This window comes from Misgurnus anguillicaudatus, unplaced genomic scaffold (genome assembly GCF_027580225.2).
Source record: "Misgurnus anguillicaudatus unplaced genomic scaffold, ASM2758022v2 HiC_scaffold_39, whole genome shotgun sequence".
NCBI lineage: Eukaryota > Metazoa > Chordata > Actinopteri > Cypriniformes > Cobitidae > Misgurnus > Misgurnus anguillicaudatus.
Window position 1 is genome coordinate 13,154 of NW_027395289.1, and position 23,016 is coordinate 36,169.

The window sequence follows — 23,016 nt, forward strand, 5'->3', positions numbered from 1 at the left end:
ATATAACTTATATGTTTACAAAAACGTCGAGTATTTGCGTCTTTGCCAATTAATATAGTCTAAAATTAACATTTATTTACAAACACTTACCTGACGTGACCTTGAAGAAACGGCTGATGACTCGTGTCGTTGTGGGAAACAGTGAGTGATTCCAGCTGGTACATGCGGAATGATCTCAGATGAAATGACCTGTGATTCAGATCCTTCCAAGTTAAGTTAAGACATTTTAAATTAAAAACTCATGCACATACTGTACATACACACGCGCGCGCACGGGCGCGCGCACACGGGTATATTTAGAAGTTTTATTTAAGATTGTTATGATATTGGGACTATTTCTCCACCCGCTCCTTCAGCTCTGAAGTTCAAATTCGCATGCAGTCCGGTTATAACAAATGTAAAAGATATGAAACATCACTCAACAGCGATATCAATTAAGTGCAATCCTAAAATATGATTTAAAACATAACCCTTTCATTGTTAAGTATGAGAAATTAAAATGAATTCAATCACGTTTAAACGCCACAGAGATACCAGAGCCAGCAGTCGATTTCTGATGCGCTTGCCGAGGCGAGGCTGCGCTGGGCGGGGTGTGAGCGCTTAAGTGTCTGTGATTTTCTGGAGCTCATATGGAGCTCATCTACGTCCGAAAGTGTCCGAGCACATTTTTAAATAGACGCTATCTTTATTAACCGACCGCATATTTAAACTTTAAGCACATACATTCACGCCTGAACAACTCTTAAAATTACATTTTGTGACCAAATAACAGTTATATTATGAGCATTTTGTTGTCAGGAAACATAGCTGTCATAAGTCCACATATTTACCTGATTTGTCTTAATTAGTTCAGTCAACATAGCCATTCTGAATGTTGACTGAATTTGAAAATAACCATTCATTTAATATTTTAAACACAGATTTATCTAGACTTAAAATAATATGTCTTCTCAACTAGCTCAAACAAAAAACTTGGTTTAACTTATATATTTTTGCCCGTCCAACATTTCATTAGTTGGATTTTTTACAGTGTAGGTCATACGTGACTTTGCTTACAGATTGGCGTGAAATCGTGCTCTCACAACAACCACGCTGTTATCTTAAAAGGCTCTTTATTAACTCTTTTTTCATATGGATCCTAACCGTTAATAGTTCCGATTTTGTCCACATACCGGTGCCTGCTTCCCTGTTTAACGTATCCCAGTAAATTCCACATCCTTTTCCGGATTTTAACATCTTTTTTCTTTCTTTTAATTTTCCCAACTCCGCCGCTTCTCCTCGTTCAACTTGCTGTATGTTTACATTCGCGAGGCCACCAACATGGCCGCGACGTCCCAGAATGCAACGCGGCGCCCAAGCCCTATTAAACACAAGTTTTACGTCTTTTTTGACTTCTGCCGTGAACATTCGGTGAACAGCGCTATTTTTAGCCTTTCATTGATAAAACTAAGCGGCTGATCTCCGTAGTTTCGTTTTGAAAGCGTGTGAAAGTTGCGTGATCCTATTTCATCAATTGCGCTGAAAATTCAAAGAAAGCTCTAACATATACATGTACAAAACACTGTGCAGCATGTTTACTTGCTAAACAAGCAGCGAACTCCGACAAAATATTAGTTTGCGTCCATATAAACTCATAATTACTCCCGCTCATGTTTAAATGACAGCAGAGAGACTCGCCCACCGTCTCACAGACCACCCCCTCATAGTATTCAGCACAGAAGCGGTCGAAAGTGGACAAAAGAGACGGATTTAAATACCAGGTGTAAACGTAATGTGTCTCTCTCGTCCACTTATGATTCGATCGATGAAAACACATCTTAATACCAAGTGTAAACAGCCCCTATGATCGCGGATGCGCTGGTAGAGAAAGAGAACGAGAAAGAGCGGCCCGTATACGCATTTTTTTCAGGACATTCTTGCAAGCCGGTGGCAACTTGTCCACGACCCGGTGGTTGGGGACCTCTGGGCTAGAGGAAGAGTTTTGTGCAGCATTTAGTGCAAATATTTTTGATCAGGTTATACATATTATTTATTAGTGTGTTATACGCGAATAAATAATAATAAAAAAAGGTTCAAAAGTCGGACTGTAAGCGAATGAGACATACAGGAAAGCATGGTTGCTATTCAAACCCTTATTAAAACCCTTATTAAAATGTAATCTGTTAGTAGGCTACCTGATCTGTTTAAATTTATTTCATTGGTATATGTCTGCTAAGGTGTTCTATAAAAATTTGTCCGAACCCGTTTTCATTATTTTTTTATTTTTGATCTGAGCGCACATTCAGAAAACGAATCGTTTTATTTTAGTTCAGGAAATAAATAATAGAAAACAAGTCGTTTTTTTTCTTGTTGGTTTTGATTTGAAAAAAACGAATGAAGGAATGATACACGGGGCCATTTTTGTAAACTGGTATTGTAAAATAAAAAAGTATGATTAAAAAAAATAAAAAAACGGACTTCAAATTAATCCGGTGGGCCAGAAAATATTCCTGCCTGTTGCCGACCCCTGAAGCAACCTGTGTGCATTACAGGATATGTTTTACATTGATAATTGTGTTTTATTTGAACCTAGATCATTTTCCATTGTTTGTCTATTGTGATCTTGCAAACGTAAGGTTCACCTCTGTTTAAGGAGATTTAAGGAAATCAGAAATGATACCAAACAGGGCTCCAGACTGCCATCAAATGGTGGCATTTTGCCACCTAAATTTGAGAGTGTGCCACTGAATTTTACATCCAGTCGCACATGTGCGACCAGCAAATTTGACCTTTTTTTGTGATATGACACTGAATTTGAAACAGCACATTGTACTTTCTGAATCTATAATTAAAGTATTTATTAGTAATACAGTGAAAATTAGTAGACATGTGAATATTTGGTTAGCATGTTGATTTACCGTGTGTGCCCCTAAATTTTCTGGTTGCGCCCCTAAAATTTTCAGTTGGGGGCCACTGTGCTCCTAGTAAAAAAAGTTAGTCTGGAGCCCTGCCAAATGGTATATGCAAGGATGACAAGGCCAAGTCCCTTACAGCTTTACAATAAAAAAAAACAGTTTTTTTTACAATTAAAAAAACGGGTTTTTACTTGAATAACTCAAAAGGACAGAAATTAGCCACCTGTAATGGATGTGTTGCAAACGTTTTCTTCCGAATCACTCCACATTTTTCCCGATTCAAAACTGTCAATAGCAGTTGATCTGAAAAACAACAGGCAGGTAAATGATGATTAATGATTTGTTTTCTTTTTAAGAATTACTTACCTTGAGTACAATATATTTAAAGGTATAGCGGAAGATTTTCCCGAATTATTTAAAAGAACCGCCCCTCGATTTTTTTTTTAAAATGCGCACGCAACACTCTCCCCTCCTCCCGAGAGGGAACACCTGTTAAACGCGTGCACGAGACAGAGACAGAGAGAGAGCATGCAGGAGCTCAGTTCTTCTCTTCGTGACTTGTGCCAGGGCTAGCATCGCTAATCATAGCTTACATCAACACTCTAAAAAAATAATCCGTAAAAAAACGGATAATGTCCTGGCAGAAAATTACCGGCACTTTTTCCGTTATGTTTACAGACACTTCCGTTTTTTCAACAACTGAACATTCTGTAGATTTATAGAACACTGTCCGTAGATTTACAGAACATTTTCCGTAACCTTTAGGGGCACTTCAATCTGCCTATGAAACGCAACAATGGTGACAATCAACAACAAAGCTTCATGCCGCAATGCATGCTGGGTACCAGGATTGTAGAAAACTCTCTTAACATTTACTCTCACCATTGTTGACATTTGTATCCAAAGTGTTGATGTCTCTGAAGCAAAAACCACAGCTGACACATTTGCAGCCATCTTATTCAAGACGATGTGTTTTTAGATCAGCATAGAGCGTCTCTTTTATACATTTCAGTTCTTTATTCTTTTTTTATCATTTCATATTTAAATGTTAGGCAGCATAACATAAAAACAACTAAGCTTATATGACATTATAGACAATTCTCCTTCCTAAAGCAACAAACTGAAACAAGTTGTAATTGCTACAAGCAAAAACACTGTTGCAATGCTGAAAGAGCAGAATCAGCTCTATGAAGGTAAAGGGACAAAAGCCTAACTAAAGGGAACACTAATCACCATAGTGGTGACTTCAAAGGAATCTAAAACAAACACAAACTGGAGATTTAATGTGATAAATGTTGTGGTAAATATCCATTTGACTTACACGTCACTTCAGAAAGAAGATTTGTCTACTAAATCACATGTGTCAATGCTGGAATAGTTCAACACTTGTATCTTGTTCTGACAGCATTTTTTAGAAGTTAAACATCATCCATGTTAGAAAATAACTCTGCAAGCAAGTTGTAATTTTAGGTTTCAAACAGAGATGGTGAAAGAGAGGCAAAAGTGAAAGATTGCAGCAGGAGTTATTGCACCCATAATGCAACATGTTATTAAAAAAAACGGATAAATGCCTGTAAAACATAAATACGGAAAATTCCTTCATATTTACACAGTACTTGTTTTAGAGTGAACTTTTACTAGCAGTGATTTTAAATGGATTTCTCCAAATAGCATGACAAAATGTACCTTTCCAGTAGAAACTTTGCGTGCGAAGCCCAACCTGTCCTTTTAGCTCTCCCATAAACATTCTGGTCTTGTTTCTTTCTTTATAGTCCTTTCTCTTCTTGTCATACAATTCGTAGACACTTTTTCTCCTGCGAACCTCAGACATTTTGAAAAAAAAAACACAGCGAGAACGCGAGCTTCAATGAATGGTTGAAACCGTAGCACAACACACATACATGTGAAAGTGCGCATGTGCAGCAAGCGAACCTAGAGGCGAGCACGTACGACGGTTATACGTCAACATCTAATCAGAATGATTGACATCTGGGATGACCAATAATCTTGATGATCCACCCGGAAAACGAAAATCTTCCGCTATACCTTTAAGACAATATAATATAATCAATCCCAGCCTCTGCAGTTTTACAATCTCTCATAAAAGTATCCCTTCTTACAATGTCATTTTTGTGTCCATATGTAATTAGAAATACATTTAAAAATAAACAAAAACACAATAAGGTTGTTATACAACTGCTATACATTAGCCATTGATCATTACTGTAGTTATAATAACCATATGGTCATATCATGGTATTTTCAGGTAAGACAGCTCAAACATTCATTTTAAACTAACCTTAGCATTGCAAGAGAAACAACAGAAAAACTTATTCAAATATCAACAACAAACTTACCACCAAGAATAAGTATTTCTATGGGCTGTATCTTCATTTGTTCCTGTCTACTTGGCTCTGGTTAGTCATATTTATGTCGCTGTGCTAAAAAAATGAAAGGTTTGAATGATTTCTGAAATGCTTAAGAGAAATCCCAGATAGCAAATTGGTTATGGGCCTTATCAGGTTGAATTCAGGCTGTTGTTGTGGCCCACATACCGCCATGGACCCCTCCCCTCAAATGGCCCTTAAGCTGCTTGCCTAAAGGATACCTGAACAGTGCCTGAAGCAGGCCAAAATTCACCCACAACTTCTTTAATGTCCCTGTAACCAGCCTTAACTGTCCCAGAACTCTGCCTTAATCCCCAAGTGTAACCCATTAAAGAGCCAAACTGCCAACAACTTTACTAAACCTCACCCAACTTCTCCAGAACCCCCCCAAAACTACACCAATATTATCCCCAAATCCTTAAAACTGAGCCTGAATGCAACCATAATATTTAATCATTATTAAATAAATTAAAACCATGTGTTTTGAAAATATAGTGTTTTTATTAACACGGAGGTACAAACCCCAGCCAAATACAAGAAAATTAAAACAATAGGAATTAAGAATGACATAACAGTAAGCAAAAAACAATACAATAAATAAAAAGCAAAGTGTTTAATAAACAAGGCAAAAATAAAGTAATTGTGTAGTGCGCAAATCAAACAAACCAAAAGTGTAAATTTTCTTAATACATTACCCACCAACAAAAAACAAGTCACAATACAATAAAAACAAGTGTTAAATAAGTAAAAAAATGTAAAGTGCACAAATCAAAAAACCAACCAAAAAAAAAGGTAGTGAATCAACCTAAAAAAAAAAAAAAATTTAGTAAATGTGCAGTGTAATAAAAGAACAACAAAACTGGTTAAAAAATACAAACTATTTACATGTGCAATAAAAATATAACTAAAAAACAATAGCAGCAGAAGACAAAATAAAAGCAACAATTACAATAACAGATTAAAAATCAAGCAGTAGGTTAAAATGTTAAACAAAGCAGTAATGGACAAAGTACATGTGAACCCAAAAATAAAGGCTGGTTATAAAAGACAAACTAAAAATGTAATATCAGAAGAGAAAAATCAACCAAGCTTCAAAAATAAAATGAGAATAATAGATTTAACCAACAGCAAATCAAGAAAATAATAAGTGTAAAAGAAATTAAAATCCAAGTTATAAAATGTTAAACAGGAAAGCAAGTGCAAATTGAAGCAAGTAAATGTGCATAAATCAAGTGAAACCAACAAACAGGTAGTAAAAGCCAAAATTGTTCACACGTGCAAAAGTAAAAAATACCTGCAAAAGTAAAAAAGGTGCAAAAGTAAAAGTGCGCAGAATTAAAAATACAATAAAATCAGTTATTAAAATTTAAATTTTGTAATGTTCTTTTTTTTCTGCCACCCTCACGATCACCAGCAAAGTAAAACCACCGTCTAATAACTTGTTCAACCTCCTGCTCAGTAATTTGGGCACAAACTGGATTTCTTCTTACAGCCTCTAGAATACGAGCATAGAGATATAGAAAAATTAGCATTAAATAAAGTGTAATCGAGCATACAGTACAATACAGTATTAAAGATCCAAGACACTACATATTCATTTAATGAATGTCATAAAAACTTCTTCAAACACATCAAAAGCACTTACCAATGACAACACTTTTAAGCTCCAAATTTTGGAATGGCGTTTTTCCATTTAAACCTCTCCAGTTAATGGTTTTAGCAAAGTCATTTTTAATCGCCTGCTTCATTATTCTCCAAACCGTATCCTTCAAGTCCACCCCACCCAGCAATCCAAGTTCGAGTACCTGAAATGTTTTAAAACACACTTTGTCATTGAACACTTTCATTACTTTTGAATATTAATATGCAATTACTACACTACATAAAATTTATCACAAAATTCAGAAATTAACTCGTTTAACTCGATACGTTTGCTATAGACTGAACACGGTTTAATTATAAGAGTAATGAGAAAAATATATGTATGATATTACAGTAGGCATTAGGTAACTGTTCATAAACGTTAGTTACACCTACCACTTTTCGTCTCGTTTCCGGTGCGGATTGAAGATCACTTTCCAGGGAAGTTAATGATCTTAAATCTTCAACTGGAAAATATTTTGGAGTTAAGTGGTTATCCTCCGTGATCTCACCAACATTGTTTTGTTTGAGATCTTGAACCATTCTTACAAGACGTCTTTGCTGCTCCATAACTATTTCAAGTTTTGTCAAAATGTCATGAAGAATTGCTGAAACATTAAACAAATTGTAAGGTTACCACACCAGTCCTTTCTTTGACATCAGGCTTACACTTACAGTGATTATGAAATAATTAAACAAAAACGTACATCTCTGGAATGGATCGTTGCTTGGGAGGCGCTTTGTCTGGACTCTGGGAGTCAAAGAGTCATAATGCCACAGTGATTCCACTGCGTGATCAGGAGACTGTAAAGTGGTTTCATTTTGATGTCCTGTGATATGCTGTGATGATCTGGCAGAAGACGGTGTATTGTGAAAAGGCAGGGTAGGCATCGGTTCAGGCATATCTATTGCTTGGCGTAATGAAGACCCAAGATTTCTCTCTTGCATTTCAATTGAAGGGCTTATGTCCAACAAGGATGGGCCTGGAGTTTCTGGGATCCGTGTCAGACACGAGGACTTCTGAGGACATATGGAGGGTTGAGGTTGTCTTTGAGGACTTGGTTGTACCTCAGTAGATGAACAAATCCTTTTAGGTGGTGGTTGTATTTGCGGGGCATGTGGCAAATTGTCTTTTTGGGGTGCAATAGCCTCGTCATCAGTGTCATAATCTTCCAAAAGGCGCCGGTTTCGTCTGTAGAGAAGGAAAAACATGTAATAATCACTAAAATGGAATAAGCTTGAAGTTTGAAAGATGGCATGTCCATGTGAAGATAATATTCAGGGGCAAATTCAGTGTTAAGATGTGTATGATAATTGACATGCATATTACTTTGCCCAATCATTAGTGTAAAAAGGTCTGCGATATATGCATTACATAATATGTAATATTAAATACACATATCTTACTTTGTTTTGCGTTTTGGTGGCCTCTGGGACTCAAGCTCTGCCTCAGACTGGAGATCAGTCTGTAGCTCAGCAAGCGGCAGCTTCCGGCGTGCTTCACCATAGCTTTCTATCAAAGACAGAATTGAAAAATAAAAACAAATCAGAAGAGCCATTTAATATTTTGAAATTAATGCATTATATAATTTTTTTTCATACATACCTGCAGTATACATAATTTTTATTTTATAAGCAGACCAAGACTCCCTAGGTTGCTCCAAACACTTGGTTGCCCTCTGAATTCCTTCACCCTTATATGGAGGCCATAAACAAATCCCATTTTTTACCCAGACTGCTGGCACAACCTCCACTTCTTGGGTATCAAGAAAGCTCACAATGTGGTACATGTTTTCTGAAAGCAAATCAATTAGATAAACATTTACTAAAAAGGTAATATAAAAGACAAACACAGAAAACATACGTCTTAGGCGAGTCACTTACTTGTGTAGAGTGAAGAACTAACAACAATCTTGTGTCCCCTGTTGGACTTTAAAGCGTCCATTTGCATGTTCATAATTAGAGGAAAGGCACGGTATTAAAATTAAACTATTTATTGATCAGATATGAAAAAGTTTTACAGCGCTGGGCAGTCTCAAGGCCACAATAGGCAATCGACTAACAGCCCGCATTTGGAGAAAACAGTTATTTATAAAGTATGTGACGTCGATCTTCTTCTTAGAATCTCCACCCACAAAGGCCGTTCCCCTCGTCTATCTGACTCCATCACCACACCCTGTAGGCAAAGATAAACACACCCAAACAAAGAAAAAACTAACTGTTCTCCGCTCATCCCTGAGAGCCATGCAGTCCTTCACTTCACATATGATTGACTTCACATAGAATATAATAATGCTTTCTTAAAAACAAATTAATAAAACATTCATTTATTCATCAGAAAACATAAGCTGTAAGATGAAAGTGATTATTATGTAAAACACATTTCAATATCATGACATCATTTCATTATTCGTAAAATTGGTTATATGAATAAGGCACACATTAATTTCTTTAGATAGATAAACACATATTAAATCTTTTACTGCAATACTACTTCTAAGCAAAACACTTTAATCATTATTCAAAAAAACATCTGTCAGGGAAGAAAAGACACACACAACGAACAAGCGCAGGAGATTCTGTTCTTCCAAGTTTGAGTTGCCATCCCCCCCATTAAGTTATTCTGTATGCAACCTTCATTTCATTGGTTAATACACATTTATCAAAGACAACATCATATCTTTATTACATCAATTATTCACTGATTAATACTGATTAAGTAAGAAATATATTGCATATTTTATCCTGTGAATATTAAAGTATTAGTTAATACATGGTTGTCTCTCTCTTATCTTTGACAATTTCCAGACATAAATTCCTCAGCTAATCCTTCTTGCAGTTTTACACACACACCCAAGCTGGTAGCTTTCCACTCTCACAGACAAACACAAACAATCTTTTACTTTAGCATACTATAATGATTATTGAAAACACTTCTAAATACAATATTAATAAAACATATGACATTAAAATCCCACAATTCCCTCTCTTGACCTCTGAAAGAGGTCACACATTTTCTTCTTCATCATTCTCTAGGTTCTGTAGGCCTAATAGGGGCATGCTATATGGGGGAGGATTATTCTCTTTTTTCTCTATTGCTGACACTATCAGCCTGTTACACAGGGATCTGAGACAGGGGATACAACAACATCCACAAGTGACCAGTATGGCCACAAATACTCCAATTGAGACCACTATAGATGTTCATAAATCAAAGGTGTATGATGTCGTTGAATTTTTTTTTTTTTGTGTAATTTAATTCAATTCCCCCATATCTCTTTACACACTAATCTTGTGATGTAGTTTTGGACCTTTTGTCAATTTTCAGATTACCTTCATTGTTTATGCTAAATATTATGGTAATTATAATTGCAGTCATAACCCCTAGGGCCCACAGAACCTTCCAATCTCCATATAGCTTCATCTCTGTGGAAAAATACACTTATGCCTATTGGCAAATACTCAAAAAACAATCATAAATTCAAAAAAAATGAAATGTAAAATTAATACTGTAGAATTGTATAAGAAACTTAAAAATTAGATTCAAAAGGAAACATTGAAATGTAAGATTATATAAGAAACTTAAGAAATTCGAAATTCAAAGGTCAATATGGTATATAGCTACCCAGATTATAATGAATAAACAGTAATTGTGATGTTCAGGTCCCTGAACACTTCTGTCAGGATTTCCACCACCTTATGGAAGTCCAATTTATCTAACCCACACCCCAGCTGTTGGTAAAATTCTCATATGTTGGTAAATCAGTACAATTTTGTTTTGTTATTAAATGAAAAATCAATCTGCCGTCGTCCTCATGGGTAACTGCACATTCACCTGTGTGTTTGTTCTGTCTTACAACCTTTTGTGTACCGTACTTCGCTTTGAATTGTACGGCTATACCTGCTCCGTAGGCACAATCTGCACTCACACAGTGTGCAAGGGGTTCTGTTGCTGGGCTGGAAAAAATGTCACCTTTTTTATGCACAATTTTACAGAGTGTTTGTTGACTTTGTTGTTGGTGTTGTGTGAGTGTTACCACTGATGTTTCACTTCCTGTTTGTTCTCCATTTACTTTCTCCATTTACTTTCACTTTCAACACTCTCCCTCTCTTGGACCTGAGTCCTCAGGTCCACACCTGTTTCTGTGAGAGACCTGCTGGGAAAATCACATGGAACACAAAAAGAGATGGAACCATGTGTCGCCTTTGACCTGTAGCTGGACACAATGTTAGGTTTTTTCTTTTACTTCTCGGTAGCCTGGACCGTCTCGATTCGGCCCAGCACCGTCTGAACACCTTCACTTTTACTCAATCATCATTTGTAACAACTTAGTCTTTGTCCCGGTGTCGTGTAGCCTGGCAGGGAAAATGTTTAATCATAGCAGTTAGTTTGTAGAAATCAACATCATTAGTTAGTGGCAGGATTGGATCCTACACCAAGGCATTCCGTGGGCCTGGAAACTGTCGACCTGTAAGCAATTCAAAGGAAGTGAGACCAGAAATCCTGTTAACAGAAGAGCGAATAGATATTAATGCAATTGGCAATGCGTCAAGCCATATTATTTCTGTCGGTGCACAGATTTTGTCAAGTCAAGTTTTAATGTCAAAGTCAGGGTCATTATGTCAGCTTTGCTCTGGCATTGGGGTGACAAGCAGCCCCGAAACTATTTGTCAATTCCAGTGCGTGTTTGTCAGTTTGTCAGATCTAACTTTGTCTTGGGAAACCATGGTTGGGCAAATAAGTGGCTTATTAGGCAGTTGACAACAACCACTTCATTAGGTACCTTCACAGCCTTTATTATGTGTCAGGCTTCGCTAGCATTTATTTATTATAGGCCGGCCTTTCCTGGTTTCTAACCCCCCTATCTGCCATATGGCAGTTCCATATATACTGTACCAATCACATATGCAGAGTCACTATAAAAAATCACCCTCTCTTCACCAGTGTAGTGCAAGGCTTTGATAACAGCTATCATTTCAGCTATCTGTGCTGACTGCTTACCCTCCAATTTACCACTCACTCTAGTCACAAAATCACCCTCAACCTGGTCAACCACAGCAAACCCTGCCTTAAGCGTACCATCTGATGCTCTAAAACAAAGCCATCCATAAATAACGTGATTACCGGTGGGGGAGTTGTCAGTGGTACCGCGAACAAACCATCTCTCAATTTGTTTGCTTTTTTTTTTTTTTTTTTTTTTTTTCAGTCAATGGTATGCAGTTATATGGCTCACCCTCAGTGATTAGATCAGTCATGTTTACACCCTCATGGACATAATTTCAGGTTCGGCTGGCCAGGATTTTTGGTAAACTTTATCTAAGACACCGTTTTATATATTGGTACATACCTTATTATCTATTGTTTGTTGTTTATAAGGCCCAAAAAATAAAAAAAAATAAAATAAAAAATAACATAAGTCTCTGGTCCTGGGTCAGACATAAGGCTCTATCTCTCCATAGTTTAATTAGCCATTCATTTGTGCCCCGTCCGTCCGGGGGCACATTACAACATTGACAGGTCATTGTAATTTATAGGTCCCTTTCTATTATTAACAAGTGTGTTGGAGGAATACAGAAATGTGTGCAAACTAGACTGGTTTGCTACCTTGTAGGGTAGTGATTTGTTGATAGTCACTTTTCAATTTTACCAGAAACCCATTATCTCCACCGTTGTTGAAACTTTTTTTTTTTTTTTTTTTACGGTGGACTATTTAGGCCCATTATCCACTAGGGCTCTTAATGGTCCATGAGAGGTCCAGCCATTCCTCTTATGGTTGGTTCCTGTGTGCCCCCTTATTCATCCGCATCACTCCCTTTGGCCCCATGTTGGGTTCATAGGCGCCATTAAATCTGGTTGTGATGGGTTGTGTGGCGCTGGTGGTCCCCTGGCAAAACCACCATTTCCACGCCCGCCACCTCCTCTATTGGGACCCCATCCCCTTGCATTTGGTGCGTTAAGTGGATACCTTACACCGGAATATTGGGGCTGTGACCCATTTTGAGGGCATCTTCTGGCCCAATGACCTTCTTGTCCGCACACATAACATGTATTCCTGCCAAAACCTCCAAAACCTCCCTGTTTTGGTGTACTACTCCTTCTTGGCCCTCCCCTTCTCTGTTGGTTATATCCCTCCAACGGCTTTCCTGTATAGGGTGGGCCTTTATATGAATCTATGGGCTGATTGGGATATTGTACGTTGTCCGGGACACTAGTTGTCATAGCTACTGGTGTTGGTTGGGCCTGCTTGGGCATTTGTTTCTTTTTTGTGTTGGCCTGTTTAGTCTGTTCTAGCTGCAGTTTCAAAAGCTTATTCTTAATCTTATCTACCTCTACAAGTTCTGTTTGTGTGATTTGTTTATGGCCCTGTCTGTGTAATACACAAGATCTCTTTCTCATGTTGCTATCATTTGTATTTCTCTGTAATCTTAATAGAGTTGTGATTATCTCTCCCTGTGTCATAATTGTTTGTTGTAATCTTTCCATTTTTCTTTTCAGGGCCTTTATTTCATCAAATTCAACATCTAGTTCACCACTGTTTACTGTTAACACCGGCTGTTGCTTTGAGATCGAAACAGACTTTTCCTCATAAGGAGGAGGTGTGTGCAGTGAGGGGTATAGTGACTTCACTTGAGGAGGAGCCATGGGTGGGGCTGAGGGTACTGGCTCACAGCACAACTGTCAACTTCCCATTTTTCTTTGATTTAATAGCCTGCATGGCAGCAGCAACCAGAGCTAATCTCGTCCAAATTCTCAAATCTGTTTCTAAGTCTTTTACAGTTGGTCCCTTTCCAAACTACTTGCCCTTTTTCCATTGCACATACACTGTTAGGCAACCATACTCATCACATTTTTTTATTTAGCCATTTTCACACAATTTACAAGCATTCAAAATTTCAAAAAAAGCACAAAACGTCACTCTTATCTAACAAAAGGATATATACACCAGTAGTTTTCAGGAGTTTCACCCGCAATACAAACACAATACAACTTTCACAGAAATGTCACAAAAATAACAACAATATATCAACAATACTATTCACATTAAGACGTCACTTCTTCTTTCCAGTATTCGTGGACCTTACATCCACGGGCTGCTGTACACCCCCTACAGGCTATACAACCTGAGTCGGTATTTTATAATACCTAATGTATTAAAGGAATCCTCAACCTTTTTAATTAATTCTGTTAACTTACACCGCCATTAACAGTATTCTTGGACCTTTCATCCAACGGGCCTTTCACCCCTTACAGGCTACAACCTGAGTTGGTATTTTATAACACCTAATGTGTTAAAGGAATCCTCAACCTTTTTAATTAATTCTGTTAACTTACACCGCCATTAACAGTATTCTTGGACCTTTCATCCAACGGGCCTTTCACCCCTTACAGGCTACAACCTGAGTTGGTATTTTATAACGCCTAATGCGTTAAAGGACTCCTCAACCTTTTATTTAATAACAAAATTCAAAAATTTCAAAAAGTTTTTCACTCTGATCAATTTATAAAAAATTTAAATTTGTAATTCAGTTCGGATCTCCTTATCAACACAAGTAATTTGGTATATCCAATTAGCAGAATTTGATAAAACAGGCTTCTGCTTACCTTATTTTAATAGAGCGCTCTTTTTGTGTTGAAAGGGAATCCTCGCTTACTTTGGTTTCTTCAATGTGAAACCCTCCTTCCGCTCACTCTCTCCTTTCCCTCTACAAAACGTCAGGGGTCACCAGTTGTTGGACTTTAAAGCGTCCATTTGCATGTTCATAATTAGAGGAAAGGCACGGTATTAAAATTAAACTATTTATTGATCAGATATGAAAAAGTTTTACAGCGCTGGGCAGTCTCAAGGCCACAATAGGCAATCGACTAACAGCCCGCATTTGGAGAAAACAGTTATTTATAAAGTATGTGACGTCGATCTTCTTCTTAGAATCTCCACCCACAAAGGCCGTTCCCCTCGTCTATCTGACTCCATCACCACACCCTGTAGGCAAAGATAAACACACCCAAACAAAGAAAAAACTAACTGTTCTCCGCTCATCCCTGAGAGCCATGCAGTCCTTCACTTCACATATGATTGACTTCACATAGAATATAATAATGCTTTCTTAAAAACAAATTAATAAAACATTCATTTATTCATCAGAAAACATAAGCTGTAAGATGAAAGTGATTATTATGTAAAACACATTTCAATATCATGACATCATTTCATTATTCGTAAAATTGGTTATATGAATAAGGCACACATTAATTTCTTTAGATAGATAAACACATATTAAATCTTTTACTGCAATACTACTTCTAAGCAAAACACTTTAATCATTATTCAAAAAAACATCTGTCAGGGAAGAAAAGACACACACAACGAACAAGCGCAGGAGATTCTGTTCTTCCAAGTTTGAGTTGCCATCCCCCCCATTAAGTTATTCTGTATGCAACCTTCATTTCATTGGTTAATACACATTTATCAAAGACAACATCATATCTTTATTACATCAATTATTCACTGATTAATACTGATTAAGTAAGAAATATATTGCATATTTTATCCTGTGAATATTAAAGTATTAGTTAATACATGGTTGTCTCTCTCTTATCTTTGACAATTTCCAGACATAAATTCCTCAGCTAATCCTTCTTGCAGTTTTACACACACACCCAAGCTGGTAGCTTTCCACTCTCACAGACAAACACAAACAATCTTTTACTTTAGCATACTATAATGATTATTGAAAACACTTCTAAATACAATATTAATAAAACATATGACATTAAAATCCCACACCCCTTGTAAAACAAATTCTGGAAAAGAGAAACAAAAACAAAAAACAAAAAACTCATTTTAAATGTAGAAGGGGGAAAACCGCAAACCTGCCCTGTCCCTCAAGAGGCAATCTCACATACTTGTGTATATTTTGTGTAAGCCTTGCACATTTCAGCTCCAATGACAGGTCTGAAACAACAAAAATCCCTAATTCCTGTGAATCTATTGGGTAGTCAAATAAACTTTCTTTCTTGGTGTACTCTTTATAAACAACAAACTCACTCCCTTTAAAGCAAATAATGTTTTGTACCAGAACAACAACATTATTAACCTCAATACAATTATCACCTTCTGAAGTTTTAAGAACCACACCATCCCGAATCAACTCTCTGAACTGCACAGAAGCCAGGCAGAAGTTCAGCAGCATGTAGTAAAACAGCAGTTTGAATTTCACATCCACGGCGTGCGTTCTAGCATAAAAAGTATAAGAGCCACAAGTGAACAAACGAGTACGCTGCTGTGAACTACTATAACATGTGTCTAAGTTAAGCTTTCTTTAAAAAATAAAGTTTACTTACCTTTGTGTAATAAAACACCATAAGATAAAGATCAACAAGCGAGGCAGAAGTTCAGCAGCATGTAGTAAAACAGCAGTTTGAATTTCACATCCACGGCGTGCGTAAATATGCGTGGCTGGCTGGCTGCTACGTAACTTCCGGTTCCTCTTGTGGGTGGGTTATTTCGACCTCATGCGGCGCCTGCGCAGACTGATTGGTGCATGACATCACAATACCGCGAGAGTTACTCAAAAGAACACTGAACATTTAGATCGATCGGGCTGAGCAGCTCCCGCATGAAGTCGAACAGGTCTATTCAATCCGCCGCCGCGTTGATTCCAAAACGAGGGATTGTTCAGGGGTGCGTGGTTGCAATGCAATTTAGAATTGAGAACAGACGCGCTCAACTCCCAAATAGTTTATGAGTGCGAGTAATAAAGAAGTATCAAAATAAAAATGAAAAAACGCACTCTCAAAATATAATTTCATAGATTTATTTGTACCATGTCCGGACATGGTACAAATATCTATGAAATTACATTTTGAGAGTTGCCAACCAATTTCCCATTGCCAACCAACTAAGTTGCTAACAGTTGTGAAAACTTGACATTGTCAAGCATTTATTTGGCTTATTTTTCTTGCCATTTTATTTTTGAAATATTCCTGATGTATTTTATATTGCCAACTGTGAAATAATGAAAACCAATTGAAGTACTTCATTTAAGAATATTTTATAGTATTTGTATTATTAATTTATATTATTACTAATTAACTAATTAATTTTATTATTACGTTTCACCATCCCACAAAAATGTTTAACAATACATACCTGTAAAAAGGTAACTATTCAGTTCATGGCTATAGTCACAATAGACATAAAGGGGACAAATTGTCACCCACAATTTAATGTTGAATGCTTTGGCCCCCTCAATGTTCAATGTTTGATACAACTTCAATTCTTTAAGTCTTATTTAGGAATGATGTGGCAGACTGAACCATTCCTATATTTTAAAACATTTATTATTGTTTTGTTTTTATTTTGCACATTGATACCTCCTTGTCTGCCTTAAGTGCCTATCAGGCTAATCTTGTCAAGAAAGACATCAATTCTTTTCTTTACAAAACTCATATTATTATTTCCTTTATTGGAATGCATTTGAATAGCTTTTGTAAAAAGTTTCTATCCCGGAAAAAATATTTAATTATTTTAAATACATCAAGCATATTTTCATTATTGCAATTGTTTTTGACAAAATTCATCTTTTATTGATGTATGACGTACAAAAAATGAAGCTAAGCAAGATATTTACACAGGCTGTGAGCTCTTTAATTGATCTTTGGCTAGCAAAACCCAGTTTGCAGAAGACTTTTTTTCTGGTGGACCAAACTCCAGCCAAGACTCAACCAAAAAAGCTATTTGCTTTTTTTTCTTTTGGTGGACCAAACCCCAGCCTAGAATCAGCCAAAAAAGCCATTTGCTTTTTGTTTCTTTAGGTGGACCAAACTCCAGCCAAGACTCAGCCAAAAAAGCCATTTGCATTTTATTTCTTTTGGTTGGCCAAACTCACGCCACAACTCAGCCCAATGATGTTTCACGAAAAAAACCTGTGCCTGAATTAAGCCTGAAGTGCCTAAAGTAAGCCAGTTTTGGCCCTGAATGTGTTGCTATCTGGGATGCTTAGTCACACAATAACGACGTTCCAATTACCAGACGTGACACCGACATAACGTTACATAAGGAAGCTGGGTTAAAATAAGGACAACTGTAATGTTTTACTTATTCAATATTTAATTAAATAAAGAAATGCGAAAATCTGTCATCACTTACCCTGTTGTCTCGTTCATCTCCAAACAAAAAGCGAAATACTTTTTCCCTCGACGTCAGATCCACTAAAACTGCTCACATTTTAAATCGAGTTGTTTTATCTTAGTCCTCTGGTGAAATATGATCGCCGATTAATTAAATAAATACGTTTAATGCAGAGTCGCCATCTAATTTAACAGTTTATACGTTTAATGCAAGCGACCGCATGCACCTCGTGAACTGAACTGAACAACAACAGCTTTCAAATAGCACCGTGACGTGTACTATGACAACAACCAATCAGGTTTAGTCACGTGTGTCACTTGTGTTGTTTGAAAATAAACACCATAAACACTAGCAAACGTAAGATTTTAAGCAAATCTTTGAAAAAAAATGTTATTATGCAATCGGAATGATATAATGTTGAAATGCTTGAGGAAAGTTCAATGTTAGCTTATTACAATTAATGAATCATGTTTTGAAAAAAAGTATGTTTTATCCAAATATACTAAAACTTTACTAGAAGTACATTTGTGTTTAGCATATTTCTTAAAAGTGTAATTATGCATATATTTATTACCAGCATACTTCTATTAAACTTAATATAAATACATTAAAAATATTCTTAAGTTTAACATATTTCTTAAAAATGTAATAAAGCATATATTTATTACCAATGTACTTCTAGTACACTTAATACAAAAACATTAACAATATTCTTAAGTTTAGCATATTTATTTAAAATGTAATAAAGTATATATTTATTACCAATGTACTTCTAGTACACTTAATACAAAAACATTAAAAATATTCTTAAGTTTAGCATATTTATTTAAAATGTAATAAAGCATATATTTATTACCAATGTACTTCTAGTACACTTAATACAAAAACATTAACAATATTCTTAAGTTTAGCATATTTATTTAAAATGTAATAAAGTATATATTTATTACCAATGTACTTCTAGTACACTTAATACAAAAACATTAACAATATTCTTAAGTTTAGCATATTTCTTAAAAATGTAATTAAGTATATATTTATTACCAGTGTACTTCTAGTATACTTTTAAAAAATACGTTTAAATGCAATTTAACCTATTTTAATACACTTCAAATAAGTATGTTGGAAATACAAATGTATTATAAACATACTATTTGTATTTTAAGTATATTTTTAATACATTAAATACTACGTCTTTTTGACCTGGGATTACATACACGCGACCTGTTCGTCGTCAAACACAGTTAAACGTGCGCAGCCTCCAGAAGCATTGTAGCACAGACTGAAGAAAATCCATCGATGATTGACGTCTGATTCGCTGTATACTGTTCTGTATGATGTAAGTGATTCTCACAAGACAAACGCGACATGTCAACATAAGAAAACATGAGTTTTGTCTAAAATCAGTTTGTGTAAGTGTAAACTGTCAATGTCCTCAGACCATCTTAGGAGATTCTAACTTTATACATAATGAATGCAAAACTCTTTGTCAGTTTACTTGTCTGATATTTCAGCTATACGCTACATCAACATTGAGACTAGAGTTAATTTGTAATGCTTGTCTATTCTGTGTTTGTATTCTTTTTTCTGTACCGTTTGTGTATGTTGCAGTTTTACACATACTGTATAAGTGCCCTTCATAAGTATTCTTCTGTTTGCTGTGGAGTCAAGAAATGTCTAAACATTAAAAGATGAACATTATACAAAAGTACAGAATCTGTCACATTATTTTTTTTATGGGCACTGAGCTGTGTCCTGATTTTTTACACATGAAAAGCATTAAATGTGTAGAATCAGTTTGATTCATTTATGTGCATTTGGGTACAACACACATAAATCAGCATTTAATGCTGTTGTTCTTTGTTGTTAAACCATGTATGTGTTGCAACATAAACAAAGATTAATAAAATGTGACATTCTAAACTTCTGACACACTGATATTTATCTTACCAATATCTGGTCTCCACAGCAAAAAGAAAAATGTTGTCTTTACTGTTCTGATACTTATGGAGGGCACTGTATTGTGGGTGTGTGTGCGCGTGCATGTATAGATTTATTTTTTCATGAGTAACTAGTAACTCGCTACTTGAGTATTATTTTCATTGCATACTTTTTACTTCTACTTAAGTAATTATTTCTTTACTCACTTGTACTTTTACTTAAGTTATTGGCTACTCTTTCCACCTCTGTTAAAATCTTCATAAATCCAGGCTGAGTTTGCCATGTTAGCCTAAATAATCAGACAGATAGCAGCTAGCTATCATAGCTTGCAGACAAGCAGCCTAGGCTACTATTTTTTTGGTAGGCATTAGGCAAACATGTTTGCTGATTTTTAATAAAGACCCTGTTATTCTCAGTCCTTCATATAGGCCGTAAGTTTTTTTTCAGGGGGGTGCCCTTTTTTAGGACAGAGCAACTGTCCCTAAAAATTCCTGTGCACGTCCCTGCCTAAAACCTATTTTACATATCTAAATGTTAGCAGGTGCACATTAGCTTAGCAGGTATTAGCTTAGCACACCATCAAAACAGGAGAACTGGTGGGATTAAAACATTTTTTTTTTTGCTACAAACTGACTTTATAACAGAAGTCGAGTGTTTTAAATAACAATATGTGAGCTGCATAGCTGCCAACTCTCACGCATTCGCCGTGAGACTCACGCAATTGACCCCATTCTCACGCTCTCACGCCACACATTCATTTTCTCACGCAGGCTCGTGCCCACCATTTAGATTCCCATTGAGTTTAATAAAAGACATTAAATAATTTTATAAAAATACCTAACTGTAAATACTGTAAAACGCCTATCTCTATCTGGCGTGCCTCCAACAGCATAAAGCGCTCGTCAAAGTCAAAATGATGCGAAGGCGAATCAAATCAAAGAAGGTGGAGTTATTGTCTACAAATGCCGAAGCGCCAGCTACAAACTACAGAGAGCGAGTGCGCGGCTGCGCGATGGTGAAAGAGCAACGCACGATGTAAGTAGCTAAAGCAGTGCTCACAGTATTGACACTTTTATATTTTAGCGTACCTTCACTGTCTTATGTGCCACCACTTCTCATGGTGCTGGTACTTTGCTGCAAAGAGTCAAAGAGCATTTCACTTTATGTGGCGCTGCGCAGGAAGTTCGGCAGCGAGGACATCAGAGTACCGCGAGAGCAAGTCGAAATGTTACAAAAGGGTCCGCCTTTACCTTTGCTCTCGCGTGACTCTGATGTCATACGCTGATCAGTCAGCTCCGCACCAGTCGAACACACAAAGCGTCAAGGTCTGGATGAAAAGCAGAGATTCCACGCACGCAGATACCCTCAGAAAACAGCAATTTTAATCAACCATCACTCGCGTCACGTGTGTATGTTTGCAAGCAGTACAAGCCTGCGTGATGTTTGCGGTGACAGGTTTTAATAAAAGAGAAAAAGGTCAATTTATATTTGACATCTATAAACAATAATATATACGAAATATAATTATATGGTCTTGACGTACACATTATCTCTTGCTTTAGTTTAATATAAACTACTAATTTGGTTTATTTGATTGTGACAGTCTCTCTATCACCAATCACAAATCATCACTTTACGCTTCTCTTTCTCACTGCATAAACTGAATCAAAGCTGCTGTCATCTGCAGTTATACATTTTACAGAGACCAGTATTCATTAGATTTTAAGAACTTTTTTGGCACTTTTATCAGAAGGAAAGCATAATAGAAGTGTATAAAATAATAATAAAGACTCTAATCTCAGGCATTTAAACTCAGTAAAAGCTTTTATTTCAATTTAATTTCTAAAATATGATTCGATTTGTATTGAAACATTTTAACGCAGTCTTTTCCAACTATTTAACACAGAAATAGCTAAAATCCACACTATTATCAATTGGCAAATGGTTAGGACTTATATAAAAAATTATTACCACAACCCCCCCCCCCCCAAAAAAAAAATCTCACTCCAAGCTGAACTCAGAAGTTGGCAGCTCTGGAGCTGACGTGGCTTCGGATTACTAAATCAAACACACAGATGCACCATATATAATCCCTACCGCGTTTATTGTCTTCTTGTTTATCCATCAAAACATCTTTATGTGCATGTTTTAGCCATAGGTTTTGAGCTGCAGGGCGGCTATGCCCTTATATGGGGGTCACAGACTCAGAATGTGAAGGTATGTCACGCAGTGTTGCATTATGGGCGTTACCGCCATGCCATTTTATTGTGGATGTGTAAAGCTAAAACTAGCCCTGCATTCCAAACCGCATACTTCCATACAGTAGGTGAACAGCACTACTTCTCGTACTCTTTGCGTACTATATGTCAGAAATTTGAAACGAGGAAGAACCCAAATGCGGACGTGATGAAACACAGGACTTTATTAAACAAACAAGGGTAAAAAATGGAAAACAAAAACCCACGAGGGGGCAAACAGAACAGGGCAAACACAAATCAAACAAAATTACACTGAACACTATTACTTAAACAAAACACGAACTGGAACATAAGATAAATATACTGCAAGACTTACTGTAGACACTTAGACCTGACCAACCGAGTAACACAGACAAACCCACACTGGACCATAGACATTATATACGTAGACACCTCGTAGCCTATTGGAGCGAGATGGTTCTCACTGCGGAACACAACATCCAGGGGGCGGGGTTGGATCTAGATCCAACTCCTCCCACTTTATATACTTTGTTCCGCCAAATGAATTCCAAGAACGCAAAGAACGGACTTGTGTTCTCGTGGAGACTGGTCTTGCAAGGCGACCTCGGAAGAACGAACTCAGAAGGTCGCGAGAACACAAAACGCACTTGTGAGAATTGAGATTTGTGCAATCTTCCTGCTGGTCACGCGACCTCCCCAGATTTCGGCACGCAAGTCTGCACTCGATGCATCCTCGATATCAAGAACACATCCGGGTATTATCATGGTCCTCTGTACTTGTGTTCTTGACAATTGGAATTGA

The 23,016-nt window shown here is 36.6% G+C and overlaps 1 protein-coding gene and 1 long non-coding RNA gene across 2 annotated transcripts; both read right to left on the reverse strand.

Moving 5' to 3' along the window:
• Positions 1-3,124: 3,124 nt before the first annotated feature.
• On the reverse strand, positions 3,125-18,396 carry LOC141363501 (uncharacterized). The gene is made up of 3 exons (XR_012368990.1): positions 18,073-18,396; positions 5,252-5,335; positions 3,125-3,197 (listed from the first exon to the last, which is right to left on the reverse strand). It is a non-coding gene; the product is annotated as an uncharacterized lncRNA (long non-coding RNA).
• On the reverse strand, positions 5,392-8,873 carry LOC129425587 (uncharacterized). Its single transcript, XM_073866102.1, has 7 exons — positions 8,807-8,873; positions 8,529-8,717; positions 8,330-8,435; positions 7,630-8,114; positions 7,319-7,530; positions 6,927-7,086; positions 5,392-6,776 (listed from the first exon to the last, which is right to left on the reverse strand). The coding sequence occupies exons 1-7, from the start codon at positions 8,871-8,873 to the stop codon at positions 6,634-6,636; spliced, it is 1,362 nt and encodes a 453-aa protein (XP_073722203.1). The 3' UTR covers positions 5,392-6,633.
• Positions 18,397-23,016: the final 4,620 nt, after the last annotated feature.